Raw genomic sequence first — 14,325 nt, 5'->3', positions numbered from 1 at the left:
ATCTTAAATTTAGATGGCGACACTAATTTAATGTTTCAATTTGAAAACGTGTTACAATTACCTTTCAAACAAACTTTGGTTTGGTTCTATCAATTGCGTCGAAGGATGATGTTGGGTCTATTCAAGAAAAACGTTCACTAATTTAGACTACGACAATGACAAAATAGTGTAACATGGTATACTTTTAAAATAAAAGTGTAATGTTTTAAACCTATAATTTAAAATTACCTGTCCAATCCAAACATTGTTATTGTAGTAAGGTGGAGATGAATTTGAAATATGTCTCATGAAGAGAATTTTATTAATGGTGACGGGTGAGAGAGAAAAAATGTCTGTAGAGGTGGGAAACAGAGAAGCCTTCTCTATCTCTGTCCTTTTTTTCATTCGAGGTGGGAAACAGAGAAGCCTTCTCTATCTCTGTCCTTTTTTTCATTCTCTATTGTCTCGATATTCTCCATTTATTTTTGTGGGATTTGAGACGGAGAATCCCACCAGAAAAATGCATGGGTATCAAGTTCTCCGTAAGAAAATTTTTCAGATATGTATTTTTTTAAAAAATTGTTCTTACGAATAAACTTTTCTAATGTATTATTTCCATTTTACAGTATAGTTTTTATTAAAAAATGTAAACACAAATGTAATATAATGTTTTACTAACATGATTTCTAAAAAAATTAAATTTTAATAAATTCAACATAGTTTTATCTTAAATATTACTATTATAGTTTTAAAACCTTATATGGTGTAATATATATAATTAATCATATTTACAAGGAGCCCCAAAATTCATTGTTTTGAAGTAATTTTACAAACCTTTGGCTTGTTCGCAAAAATAAAGTATCGATTGAAATAAAATGATGACCTATTTGTGCATAATCAAGAAAATATAGTTGTAAGACACAAAATATAAAAAAAAATCTGATTTATTATAATTTGTAATAGAATATATACATATAAGCAGGGACGAGGAATAACACCTCTATTCCCAACCCTACTTATCTATCGGAAACAAATATCTCCCTATTCTCTCTACCATTTTTCTACTCTATTTTAGGTAAATTCTACAGATTAAATGATGTCTTTGGATAGAAATCTTTCTATGGCAATTAAAGGAAGAGGAATCATAAAGAAAGAAATTTTAAATCAAAGGAGAGAGAAATGATTATGGGATGTAATTAAGCAAATATGAATGGAGAGAGGAAGGATTATTAGAGAGTAATCAAGGAGAGAGCATAGACAATACTGAAATGGCATTTCTAATGAGAAGATTTATCCCTCTTTTCTAATGAGAAGATTTATTTTAATATATAACCTTTCGAGAAAGATCCATACATAAATTTAGAACATACGTAATTTAACTTTATGTCTATTAATATCAATAATCTCAATTTTTAGAATAGTAATTAATGTGAGCTGGAGGTCAAACATACTTAAAAAATACTTCCAAAATACATTTTAAAAGCATTTTAAGCGTGTCAAATTTTAAATACTAAAAAAAGTAGCTTGGAGTATTCTCCATTTAAAATTTCAATACAAAATTTAGCCAATAAAACAAAATTTAGCCATTAAAACAATGAACAAATCAAGTATAAATCTAAAAAAAAAGAACAAAATCTTTATCAAACGCGTCTATATAAAATATCTTTTTCCTAGCAACGTAATTTTACCCGACCACTTTAAAAATACACGCCTAAAAAAACTTTAGAACCATGATTAATGAAAAAAAGACTACAATGACTAGTCACGCCACACAAAATCAGCTCAACTATTACCACATAACTTTGATTCAAAGGACAAAAGAAAGCAACATTATTAGGCAAAATAGACCTCTATTATAACCAGTCTAGCAAAGGGATCAAATACGCACCAAAGGGCAATTTTTCACATTCACATTACAGATATCCAGCACACATAATTAAAATAACTTCGTCTTCATCAAAATTACTAGTCACGATGCCTCAACTCCTCAAAGGATAGCAATTGGATCATAAGCAGCACAAGGTTTTAAGGAAGCCTAAGAGCTTGAGAGTGGTGACGAATGTGATCTTCAACGAAGGAAGCAATGAAAAAGTAGGAATGATTGTAACCTGATTGCAGCCTCAAGAGGAGTGGAACATTCACAGCCCTGCATGCCTCTTCAAACTTGTGTGGCAGCAACTGTCCATGTAAGAATTCATCATCCTCCCCCTGTTTATCAACAAGGAGATTACATTAGGGAAGTTAACGAGGAGAGTAACGAATACGAGTATTATTTAAATGAATGACGAAGTTTGGTGGTACTTTTTGTAATTAACGTTGAGGATTGTTGGGAGGGAGTCCCACGTTAGCTAATTAAGGGGATGATTATGAGTTTATAAGTAAGGAATACATCTCCATTGGTATGAGGTATTTTGGAGAAACCAAAAGCAAAGTCACGAGAGCTTATGCTCAAAGTGGACAATATCAAACCATTGTGAAGGTCCGTGGTTCCTAACAATTAAGCCTATAATTTATATGGCAGGACTAAATGCAAATTGCATCTAAATAAAGTGATTAGAAGTTCACAAACTATTAGTAAAAATCAAGAAGTATAGATAAAAAAAATGGAAAATGTATAAGAATTCAAGAACAAAAACTATTTAAAAACAAATTGAAATTTCAGAATAAAATATTTTCATTTACCAGAGGAAGCTACTAATGATAGGATTTTAGTTTTCTAAGTCGCTAACGCCACTGACATGAAGGAACAATTCACTTTGTGGAAGTTGAATGAACAAAAACCATTACCTGATCAATTAGAATGGTAGCTGATACATTGTGAAACTTTGAGATTAGATGAGTAGCATCATATTCCTGAAGTTATTCAATTTCAATGATTAAAAGCTTTCCATCCTAACATTAAATTGTGAAAAAAAAAAAAAATGCTAAATATCTTATAAAAACTCACCTCCCAGTCAGCTTTGTTGCTACCTAGATAGTTTGTGAATGCCTTCTGGCCCCAGGGGCAATTTATAGGATTGGCAATGGGTGAAAAGGCAGATACTGACTGAAAAATTAGGTAGAAAATGTTTATGGGAGAAGAATAACTGAATACAAGATAATAAAAAGAACAATTTATTTATCAGATCGAAGCAACAAATCGTAAACAATTATGTAACAGCCTAAGGCCACTTCTAACAAATATTGTCCTCTTTAGGCTTTGCCTTCTGGACTTCACCTCAATGTTTTAAAACGTGTCTATTAGAGAGAGGTTTCCACACCCTTATATGGAATGCTTCGTTCTCCTCTCCAACTGATGTGAGATCTCACAATCCACCCCCCTTGAGGGCCCAACGTCCTCACTGGCACACCGCCCAATGTCTGGTTCTGATACCATTTGTAACAGCCCAAGCCCACCGCTAGCAGATATTATCCTCTTTGGGTTTTCTCTTCTGGGCTTCCCCTCAAGGTTTTAAAATGTGTCTGTTAGAGGTTTCCACACTCTTATAAGGAATGTTTTGTTCCCCTCTCTAACCGATGTGAGATCTCACACAATGATCCCTTCGTTTTTTCTTTTTCTTGAGCCTTTGGGGTGGGGAGAGCGTACAGAATCCTATCAAACAAATAATCTTTTTCTCTGAAAGAAGGGACCCTTAGCAACTGTAATGAATGGTATGGTAATTTACGTTTTTTTAATCTTAAATAGAAAATTAAACAAGAGGATTATCATCAAATACCTTATACTTGTCCAAGTTTTTCAGGTAAATTGTTAGAGCCCCATGCCCACCCATAGAGTGACCAAATATAGATGCCCGTGATGTATCAAGCTGTGGAAAGTTCTCACTCAGAAGTTTAGGTAGCTCCTTGACAACATAATCATACATACGCCAATTTTTCCATTTCTCTTGTGTAGCATTGAGATAAAATCCAGCACCTTTTTAAGAAACAATAAGACAAAAGGAAAACACGAAAGTAAATTCGCCTCTTTTTTTAGAAACTAAACGACCATATAGAACGAGATATAAAATACCAAAGGTAGGACTTCGGAATAATCATACATACACTTCAATCTATAAGAAAAGCCTCGTTAAATAAAGTTATGAAGTTGAAAAGTCAAATGAAAGCTAAACCAGCCATACACGACAAAATATTCATAAAGTTACTCTGTTTAACTGCAATATGACAAGTCAGAAGTAACATACCAACACCAAAATCCCAACTGTCTGCCTCTCCTTCCACATTGAGGCCTCCTATTAAAAGAATGAGCAAAACAATATATGTATAAGATCCTGGTCACATTTCATCATAAAAGAGTACTCACTTCCATGATGAAAAACTGTTTGAAATAAGATCTGTTTCGTATCAACATATCAAGCAAAGTAAAAATTAAACACATTTGCCAGGCCAATGAATCTTAGTTAAATGGTAAAAGAAAATGATTTTTGCAAGAAACTTCATTCACTTTGTATTGCCAAGTTTTCAATATCATTCCTCATAAAAATACCAATTAAGAATAGCATGACATTGTGACGTGACAAATTACTAAAACGAAGAGAAGGAAACGAACGTTCCATCTTAAAAACAGGCGGAGACACCCCATCCCCTTCAAATAAAAGATTTTGCTTCATCCCATAAATTCTGGCAGTTATTACAATGGAAGATTGTTTCATGGCCTTCCAACCAGTAGCTCATTGAAGCTATAACTACTCTACATTCATAATAGAAGCATTCAAACCATATAACCCTGCTGGATCAATTAGATATTGTCAAAAACACGTCTTAAAATGCAAAAATTGTCAATTTGTACTTAGCATAAAATTATTAGCAGAATCCAAGTGAGTTCAAAGTCGTTAAGAGCACAAGGATTCCCTTCTTTTCAATCAAAATCGTACCCAACAACATCATCAATACTTGAAAATGGGTTCAAAGTTGTTCTTACTTGGAGATGTATCAGGTGCAATTAAAGCAACACCTTCACTTGAAGCAGTGCGTTGAGCCCCTGCCTTAATTATAAAATTCTCATCCGTACAAGTAAGGCCAGAGAGCCAGTACAGTACCTGTTCAATAACAAAATCGAACCCCAACCTTCAACCATTGCAATTCCAATACATTTCCAAACACAAAAGGAAAAACACACCAACAACAATCAAATACCCAAAATAATAACTATTCGACATCCATTCCACAAAATCCACATCCAACGGCAGTAAAATCATATCACATAAACATATACAGACACGATAATCCTAAGATCAAACAGAAAACCGATTTCTCCAGAAATCGAAGATCAGAAACACTCAAACATTGCTTTAACATTCGAGTTTCAATTAGTAATCGAAATGGATAACATCGAGATTGAATTGAAAACGGAAATGAGAGGAGATACCGGAAATTTTTGGGACGGAAGCGGAGAAGGAGGGAAGTAGACGGAGAAGGTCATGGAGCAGCCAAGAGTTGGGCTGTAATGGCGGTATCTTCGATTATAGCCTCCGAACATCTTCGAGCTGCTGATCTCGGTTGGCTTGGCGTCCATTTTCGGAGTGCTTGATTTCTTGGCGATGGAATGAACAGAGATTGATGATAATGGAGAATCTTCGTTCGACTGAGGTTTGATTTGGAGTGGGAAGAGCAATATAGTGACACTTGTTACGAGGATCACAAGAATATAAAGCTCGATTGGGATAAGTTCAAAAAGGGTATTTTGGTCCAACAAAATTCATATCTATAGAAAAAGACCTTCTTGCCCACCTCAACCTAGGACCCATACCCTAAAACTTTAGTTGGAGTTCATATCTTCACTCTCGACCCGTTGTTCGAAAAAAGATTCGTATTCAGGTTTGAGCTCGAGTCGCATTTACTGAATCTGGGTTAAGTGGTAGCTAGGTCGTGACATCAAGATCAGGCTAGGCTGGATATTGGGTTGCAAATGGGTACTCGACCCAGATCCACAAGTTGCGTCTTCTTCACCCGACTTTACGTGACAAACCTGACGATTGTTGGGGAAAGGTTCACCGCTGGCAGATATTGTCCTCTTTGGGCTTCCCCTCAAGGCTTTAAAACGCGTCTGCTAGAGGAAGGTTTCCACACCCTTACAAATAGTATCAGAGCCAGATATCGGATGATGTACCAGTCTTTTCGCTGTTCCTCGAAGGGAGGTAGACACGAGATGGTGCCAGTAAGGACGTTGGGCCACGAAGGGAGGTGGATTTGGTGGCGGTCTCATATCGATTGGAGAAAGGAACGAGTGCCAGCGAGGACGCTGGGCCCCGAAGGGGGTGGATTGTGATGCCCCACATTGGTTGGGGAGGAGAACAAAACATCATTTATAAGGGTGTGGAAACTTTCCCCTAGCAGACGTGTTTTAAAGCCTTAAGGGGAAGCCCGAAAGGAAGAGCCCAAAACGGATAATATCTACTAGCGGTGAATCTGGGGCGTTACATTCTCTCCTCATGAGCGTCTCCAACCATGTTTTCTATCGCCATTTTCTCCAGATTTGCCCTCTTTCACATTGCACTAACATGTCCCTGTCTTCCACTACACTATAGGAACTCATACGTGCCCACACAACACGGTTTTTTTTTAGTTATAATCATGTGTTTACCAACGGGGAATGAAGACGTAAATGGGTGGGTGCATGTGAGTATTCTTACCGTGAGTATGCTCGGAGTCTCTGGTCGGTTACCACCCACGAGTTTCGCTCGTCGTTACGTCTTAAGTTGGCTCTCCTTATCTCGTCGGAAAATTCAGTCCGTTGGTATTCTTTGTTCACAGTTATTGATTTTCTCACACTCGTTTTGGCCCCTGTTACTCACACTTTTTCTTTTCTCTTGTAGGTGCGCTTATGCAGATTGACTGAAGGTAGTTTGACATATCGTGGGTGTCGGGGGGAGCGTGTAGGTTGAGGGTGTGAGAATTCTAGCGCCTCGCCAGAATTCTCGCGCCTTTTCCGACGACAACCAACATGGAATGAAGTGAACCACTGAAGGACTGAATGAATTGAACCAAATCAGAATGCGCTGAACTGACCGGTAAAATTGCGTGTTTGACTTGAGGCGACAATCTCCTCTTCTTCGACGAGATCTCGCGGTGTTTGCGACAAACTCAAAATGCTGATGTAGTTTCTACAAGGGAAATCTAGTCGTGGATTCTAGACGAGATGCAACAATAACGACTCAAGGCATGACGACAATGCCCTTAGATATGTCAAACACACGTTGGTGCAATAAAAAAAGGGGACTGAGTGAGCATAAGGAAACATAACTCCAACGAGTCTGAGGGAGACTCGAGAAATAGAAGCTTATTGACGTAGAAGCTTCACGTGTCTAATCGTACAACGTTCAACAAGAATACTAAGTTTTTGTAAGAGCGGTCGTCATGCACGACGGTAGTATGTGAAGAAGCGAAAAATCGTTAAAAAAAGATTACACGAAAACCCTAACTTTGTTGTTAGGACACATTCACTGTGCGGATGTTATAGAATAACATGAGTCATTTTACACCGAAAACAAATTAATTAACTTTTCTTTTAACATTTTTCAACTTCCATTTTTTCTTATCATGTTTACTAGACATTCAAGTGGTGACATTAGAAATGTAACTGTCTAAGTCCACTGTTAACAAATATTGTCTTCTTTAGGCTTGCACTTCTGGACTTTCTTTCAAAGTTTTAAAACGTGTATGCTAGGGAGAGTTTTCCACACGCTTACGAAGATTGTTTTGTTCCCCTCTCCAACTGACGTGGGACCTCACAATTCACCCCGTTCGAGGCCAAGCAACCTCGCTGGTACTCGTTCTTCTCTCCAATCGATGTGGGATTTCACAATCCACCCCCTTTGAGGCCTAGCATCTTCGCTGGTACTTGTTCGATTCTCTAATCGATGTGGGATCTCACAATCCACCCCCTTCGAGGTTTAGCATCCTCGCTGGCTCGTTCTTTTCTCCAATCGATGTGGGATCTCACAATCCACCCCCTTCAAGGTCAAGCAACCTGTTGGTACTCGTTCTTCTCTCCAATCGATGTGAGATCTCATAATCCACTCCTTTCGAGGCCTAGCATTATCGCTGGTACTCGTTCTACTCTCCAATCGATGTGGGATCTCACAATCCACCTTCGAGGCCTTGCATCCTCACTGGTACTCGTTGTACTCTCCAATCAATGTGGGATCTTACAATCCACCCCCTTCGAGGTCTAGCATTCTCGCTGGTACTCTTTCTTCTCTCCAATCGATGTGGGATCTCACAATCCACCCCCTTCGAGGCCTTACATCCTCACTGGTACTCGTTCTTCTCTCCAATCGATGTGGGATCTCACAATCCACCCCCTTCAAGGCCAAGCAACCTGGCTGGTACTCGTTCTTCTCTCCAATTGATGTGGGATCTCACAATCCACCCCCTTCGAGACCTAGCATCCTCGCTGGTACTCACTCTACTCTCCAATCGATGTGGGATCTCACAATCCACCCCCTTCGAGGCCTTGTATCCTCACTGATACTCGTTCTACTCTCCAATCGATGTGGGATCTCACAATCCACCACCTTCAAGGCCAAGCAACCTCGTGGTACTCGTTATTTTCTCCAATCAATGTGGGATCTCACAATCCACCCCCTTCAAGGCCCAAACAACTTCGCTGGTACTCGTTCTTCTTTCCAATCGATGTGGGATCTCACAATCCACCGCTATCGAGACCTAGATCCTCGCTAGCACCCGAAAGAAAAAACCTAAAAAGAACAACATTTGCTAACAATGACTTTGCATCGTTACAAAAGAAAAAGTTGAAAATTACCTAAAATTAAGTTTTCACTAGAAACTTCTTCGTAAATCATTATATATACCATTCTATTTAATTCAATTCGACTATTTCTCTTATCTACCTGTCCCACACGATCGAATTAATCAACATTTATCACAAAAGTACGTCACGTCTTTTTAAGACTAGTTAGCTCGAGCTAAGCTATTAACTTTTTTAAAACAATACGTCTTTTTGATGACGAGTTTAAATCAAGAACTTGATTTAAAATTACGAAAATGCCCTTGAACCTTAATCCATACAGGATATCCATAATTATTACAACCATAAGCATATGGGCATTTGCTTGTTGGGGAGTTGGCCCCTCTTCAGTAAATAAATCCACCGGTGAACTTTCATCTCTCCTCTTTTAATGCTCTCTTTTGTGTACACACCGCGGCTTACCGCCATCAATGCCTCTCTCTCCTTCGCCTTCTTCTTCTTCTTCTTCTTCTTCTTCTCTTTGTGCTATAAACCCATTTTTCACGGCTTCAATCGCCACCATTTTTCTCCTCAAATGGAGTTCTTCTCATGAACTTCCCCTTTCGAGCTTGTTTTTCAGCGTTGTCTGTGTCCGATGGGTCTGTGAGAGTTCGTGCTGTTCTACGCAGTGTGGCTCTGGATCTTCGAATGTGTGAGGTTGGTCTTGCTGTTTTGAAACGATTTGCTTCGATTTCGAATTTAAACCCTACCCCCAACTTTGTAGTTTCCGCCGTGTTGAAGATCATACCGATTTAATTGACTTTTCTTCCCCCATTTCACACTTACTGGCCTTGATTTGAATATATATGATCGTTTGTTGTCTGTTTTCGTGTTTTTTAATTGCGTTTTGTTGTTCGGTGTGGGTAGATGAACGAACTCCCTCGGGAAGATCAATGCTGCATTTGAATATTTCGATTCTTTTGAAGTTGGATGAAGTGTTTAGCTATAACTCTAGACCCCTCTGATTTGATTTAGACATTAGTTCCAACTACTTGATCTGTATTGCTGATATAAGCTTCTTGAAGGATTGTGTATTCTTTTGTTATCTGGGGCTGGTTTTTGTTCATTGATAGACAATGAATCTCTCACATTCAAATGGTTCAACGCATAACTTCAATGGATTTGAAGAGAAGCTTGATGAACTTAGAAGGCTTCTAGGGAAGTCCGATGGTGATCCACTAAGGATCGTTGGTGTGGGAGCTGGAGCTTGGGGGAGTGTCTTTGCAGCTCTTCTTCAAGACAGCTATGGCCAATTTCGAGAGAAGGTTCAAATCAGAATATGGAGAAGAGCAGGAAGGATTCTGGATAAAGCCACAGCTGAACACCTCTTTGAAGTGATCAATTCAAGGGAAGATGTGCTAAGGAGGCTTATTCGACGATGTGCTTATCTAAAGTACGTCGAAGCAAGGCTCGGTGATCGAGTTCTCTACGCCGATGAGATTTTGAAAGATGGGTTTTGCTTGAACATGATTGACACACCACTTTGTCCTTTGAAAGTGGTGACTAACTTGCAGGAGGCTGTTTGGGATGCTGACATTGTTGTTAATGGCTTACCTTCCACTGAAACAAGAGAGGTTTTTGAAGAGATAAGTAAATATTGGAAAGAACGAATCACAGTGCCTATTATCATCTCTTTAGCAAAGGGTATAGAAGCTGCTCTTCAGCCTGTTCCTCACATAATAACTCCTACTCTGATGATCAACCGTGCAAGTAAGATATTCTTACCAAATTTGGCATTTAATCTGTTCTATTTGCATTGTGTTCTTCATTTATAAACAGATAAGAACATTTCGAGCTGAAAACAAGTTATTGTCTTTTTGGATTTGAGTTCTTAGAACTGTAAAGAACATTATCTCATAAAGATTGAGGAAGTTTAGACTAATAAGTATAGAGAACATATCGGTTGGAGAGGGGAACAAATCATTCTACATAAGGTTGTGGAAACCTCTCCCTCGTGAGGCTGATGGTGATACGTAACGGGTCAAAGTGGACCATATTTGCTAGCGGTGGGTTTAGGCTATTACAAATGGTATTAGAGCCAGACATCGGGCGGTGTGCCAGAGAGGATGTTGGGCTCCCAAGGGGGGTGGATTGTGAGATCCCACATCGGTTGGAGGGGGGAACAAAGCATTCCTCATAAGGATGTGGAAAGCTCTCTCTTGTAGACACGTTTTAAAACCGTGAGGCTAACATCGGTTTGTGTTTGTGAAATTGTTTTTCTCAGCTGGAGTGCCTATAGAGAACATATTGTATCTTGGTGGACCGAACATCGCCTCAGAGATTTATAACAAGGAATACGCGAATGCTCGGATTTGTGGAGCTGAGAAGTGGAGGAAGCCTCTTGCAAATTTTTTGAGACAACCTCAGTTTATTGTGTGGGATAATAGTGACCTTGTGACACATGAAGTCATGGGTGGCTTGAAGAACGTCTACGCCATTGGAGCTGGTAAGTGGTAGATACTTTCTGGTTAATTTATCTTAATGATGATGGAAACAGTCTTTATTATCACTTTGTTGTAGCAATTGCTTTTGTTCTTGTTCACGTCCATTTTAGTTCATAGCAATGTGGAGTTAATCACTGTTTTTGGTAGCACTAGCGCTCGGTATAGCTGTTTGACTGAATCTTGCACTGCAATATAGTTAGATTGTGAGATCTCACGTCGGTTGGAGAGGGAAACAAAGCATTCTTCGTAAGGGTGTGGAAACTTCTCCCTCGGAGACATGTTTTAAAACCGTGAGGCTGATGGTGATATGTAACGGGTCAAAGAGGACAATATCTGCTAGCGGTGAGCTTAGGTTGTTACAAATGGTATCAGAGCCAAACACCGGGCGGTGTGCCAGTGAGGACGCTGGGCCCCCCAAAGGGGTGGATGGAATGCATTGTGAAATCCGACATCGGTTGGAGAGAGAAACAAAACATTCTTCCTAAGGGTGTGGAGACCTCTCCCTCGTGGACGTGTTTTAAAATCATGATTAGACGATACGTAACAGGTCAAAGCAGACAATATCTGCTAGGAGTGGGCTTAGGCTGTTACAAATGGTATCAGAGCCAGATACTTTGCGGTGTGCTAGCGAGGACACTGGGCCCTCAAGGGGGTGGATTGTGAGATCCCAGGTTGGAGAGGGGAACAAAGCATTCTTCATAAGGGTGTAGAAACCTCTCCCTCGTAGACGTGTTTTAAAATCGTGATTACGGTGATACGTTACAGGTCAAAATGGACAATATCTGCTAGCAGTGAGCTTAGGCTGTTACAAATGTTATCAGAGCCAAACATCGGGCACCAGTGAGGATGTTGGGCCCCCAAAGGAGGTGCATTGTGAGATCCCAAATCGGTTGGAGAGGTGAACAAAGCATTCCTCATAAGGGTGTGGAAACCTCTCGCTCGTAGACAGCATTTTAAAACCGTGAGGTTGACGACGATACGTAACGGACCAAAGCAGACAATATCTGCTAGCGGTGGGCTTAGACTATTACACATATCTTTTTCATTTCTATCATTATCTTCGTACATTCACGACATTCTCTCTCTTTCTCGAAACTGTGATTGTCTTAGTGATCCAGATTTTGCATTGGACAATTTTGGGACTGTTGCTTGAAGTTTTCTACCATGTTCATTGCTTTCCATTTTGAACTTTCAGGAATGGTGGCAGCCCTTACCAATGAAAGTGCTACCAGTAAATCAGTATACTTTGCACATTGCACCTCAGAGATGATCTTCATTACTTACCTGCTAGCAGAAGAACCCGAGAAGCTAGCGGGGCCTTTGCTCGCTGACACATACGTGACCTTGTTGAAAGGTCGTAACGCTTGGTACGGGCAAATGTTGGCCAAGGGCGAACTTAGTCTAGATATGGGGGATAGCATTAGTGGCAAAGGGATGATTCAGGTAAAGAAACTGCAGTTCTTTCTTGCTCCATTATGAGTTCATGTTAGAATCACCTGTATTTTCTTGTTTAAAAGCTTTACCGACTGTTTTCGAAGCACTGATTCGGAAAGAAATTCTCCTATTTCAGTACTGATATTGGGCGTGCACACACAAACTCACTAAAATGTATACGTATCTATGCTATGCACGCACATGACATATGTATCTACGTACACACGAACTCACTAAAATACATACGTATCTACGTACACACACGTGGTGAACTCACTGAAATGCATATGTATCTATGTTCACACGCTCTCTAAAATACATACGTATCTAGGTTCACGCACGAACTCTCTAAAATGCATATGTATCTATGTACATACACGTGAACTCACTGAAATGCACACATATCTATGTTCACACACGAACTCACTAAAATACAAATGTATCTACATACACACATGTGAACTCACTGAAATGCATATGTATCTATGTTCACACACAAACTCACTCAAATACATAGGTACCTATGTACACATACAAACTCACAAAAATACATACGTAACTACGTGCACACACGAACTCTCTAAAATACATATGTATCTACGAACATACACATACAATATATAGTGCTAAAAAATCCTTTTCTGTTTTGTAGGGAGTCTCTGCTGTTGGTGCTTTCTATGAAATTCTGAGTCAGTCAAGCCTAAATGTGTTGCATCCTGAAGACAACAAGCCTGTTGCTCCTGTGCAGCTTTGTCCCATCTTAAAGACACTCTATAAAATACTTATTAAAAGGTAATTGCCTCAACTTACTATTCTAAAGTTTGCATCAAATAAGTGGCCTGCAGAAATTGATATGAAATTTACTTCGAACTGAATCGAACCTAATCTAAGCTTAAACTCGAAGTTTTTCAATCACGATTTCTCTTTTCTCGTGTTTCGGGTCACTAGGGATGGATCACCTCAAGCTATACTAGAAGCCTTGCGAGACGAGACCTTGAATGATCCCCGAGACCGGATCGAGTTGGCACAAAGCCATGCGTTCTACAGGCCTTCACTACTTGGTCAACCTTGAACTGTAGATTCCATGGCAAAACTTAAAACTAGTCTGAAAGAGAGTGAGCCCTGCATAAATGAGCTATGAACTATAGTCTATAGGCTTCTTTCTTGGTCCTATAGACAATTATATGTCACATGGAGAAAGTTATATGATAATGCTGAATTTCAAATTATTTCTTGGCACTTTTCTTTTGAAAGCGAATCAATATCAAAATTCTCTCATCTTTGATACAGTGAATCTTTTATGAATTCGAATCTTATTTTGGTTTTCGAACTTTTAATACTCACTTCATTTTGGTTTAGTTATATTCATATATATGAATCGTTTTGTAAAAATCCTGGGTAGCTTTTTGAATGTTCTTGGATATCCTCCATGTAGTAAGTGCTTGAAACATGTATAATGGTTTTTGAGATGGGATCCAAACTTCTAATATAGATAAGAAAAAAGTTATAACCTCTCAAAGTTTAAACTTATTTAAGATATCACCAAGGCCATTAAAAGACGAACTCCTGTAAAATTTTGTTAAGTTTATAAGCATGGTTACAAGAACATGAAGAAAAACATATAAAAACGAGTCATCATTCGGCTAAAACAAATGTGTATCAAGAAAGATGCATAGAGCGCTAGGTAAATGTGAGTATATGCACTTTTTCATCAATTCTTTT

The 14,325-nt window shown here is 38.9% G+C and overlaps 2 protein-coding genes across 4 annotated transcripts; one reads left to right on the top strand and one right to left on the bottom strand.

Moving 5' to 3' along the window:
• Window positions 1-1,756: 1,756 nt before the first annotated feature.
• On the bottom strand, window positions 1,757-5,602 carry SFGH (S-formylglutathione hydrolase). The gene is made up of 7 exons (XM_023689182.2): window positions 5,345-5,602; window positions 4,898-5,015; window positions 4,161-4,208; window positions 3,696-3,892; window positions 2,927-3,025; window positions 2,767-2,832; window positions 1,757-2,187 (listed from the first exon to the last, which is right to left on the bottom strand). The coding sequence occupies exons 1-7, from the start codon at window positions 5,489-5,491 to the stop codon at window positions 2,005-2,007; spliced, it is 858 nt and encodes a 285-aa protein (XP_023544950.1). The 5' UTR covers window positions 5,492-5,602; the 3' UTR covers window positions 1,757-2,004.
• Window positions 5,603-9,152: 3,550 nt separating this feature from the next.
• Window positions 9,153-13,832, top strand: GPDHC1 (6-phosphogluconate dehydrogenase family protein). Of its 3 annotated transcripts, none has more exons than XM_023688450.2 (6): window positions 9,153-9,382; window positions 9,799-10,435; window positions 10,950-11,171; window positions 12,365-12,612; window positions 13,256-13,395; window positions 13,552-13,832. In XM_023688450.2, exons 1-6 carry the CDS (start codon window positions 9,275-9,277, stop codon window positions 13,673-13,675), a joined length of 1,479 nt encoding a protein of 492 aa, XP_023544218.1. In that variant the 5' UTR covers window positions 9,153-9,274; the 3' UTR covers window positions 13,676-13,832. The 3 variants fall into 3 exon arrangements, with proteins under 3 accessions (XP_023544218.1, XP_023544219.1, XP_023544220.1); XM_023688451.2 differs by having other exon boundaries at window positions 9,223-9,382; window positions 9,593-10,435; XM_023688452.2 differs by having other exon boundaries at window positions 9,226-9,382; window positions 9,751-10,435.
• The last annotated feature ends 493 nt before the right edge of the window (window positions 13,833-14,325 follow it).

The sequence above is a fragment of the Cucurbita pepo genome, chromosome 10 (assembly GCF_057944985.1).
Source record: "Cucurbita pepo subsp. pepo isolate OVF chromosome 10, ASM5794498v1, whole genome shotgun sequence".
Lineage (NCBI taxonomy): Eukaryota > Viridiplantae > Streptophyta > Magnoliopsida > Cucurbitales > Cucurbitaceae > Cucurbita > Cucurbita pepo.
The sequence above is the reverse complement of the archived record's forward strand: the minus strand, read 5'-3'. Positions and strand labels throughout refer to the sequence as shown.

Coding starts and splice junctions, on each gene's coding strand:
- GPDHC1 (XM_023688450.2), top strand. CDS start 9,275: ATGAACTTCCCCTTTCGAGCTTGTTTTTCAGCGTTGTCTGTGTCCGAT. Junction 9,383..9,798: donor TGGATCTTCGAATGTGTGAG/GTTGGTCTTGCT, acceptor GTTCATTGATAG/ACAATGAATCTCTCACATTC. Junction 10,436..10,949: donor TCTGATGATCAACCGTGCAA/GTAAGATATTCT, acceptor TGTTTTTCTCAG/CTGGAGTGCCTATAGAGAAC.
- SFGH (XM_023689182.2), bottom strand. CDS start 5,491: ATGGACGCCAAGCCAACCGAGATCAGCAGCTCGAAGATGTTCGGAGGC. Junction 4,209..4,897: donor TGCACCTGATACATCTCCAA/GTAAGAACAACT, acceptor TTCTTTTAATAG/GAGGCCTCAATGTGGAAGGA. Junction 2,188..2,766: donor CTACCATTCTAATTGATCAG/GTAATGGTTTTT, acceptor GTTGATAAACAG/GGGGAGGATGATGAATTCTT.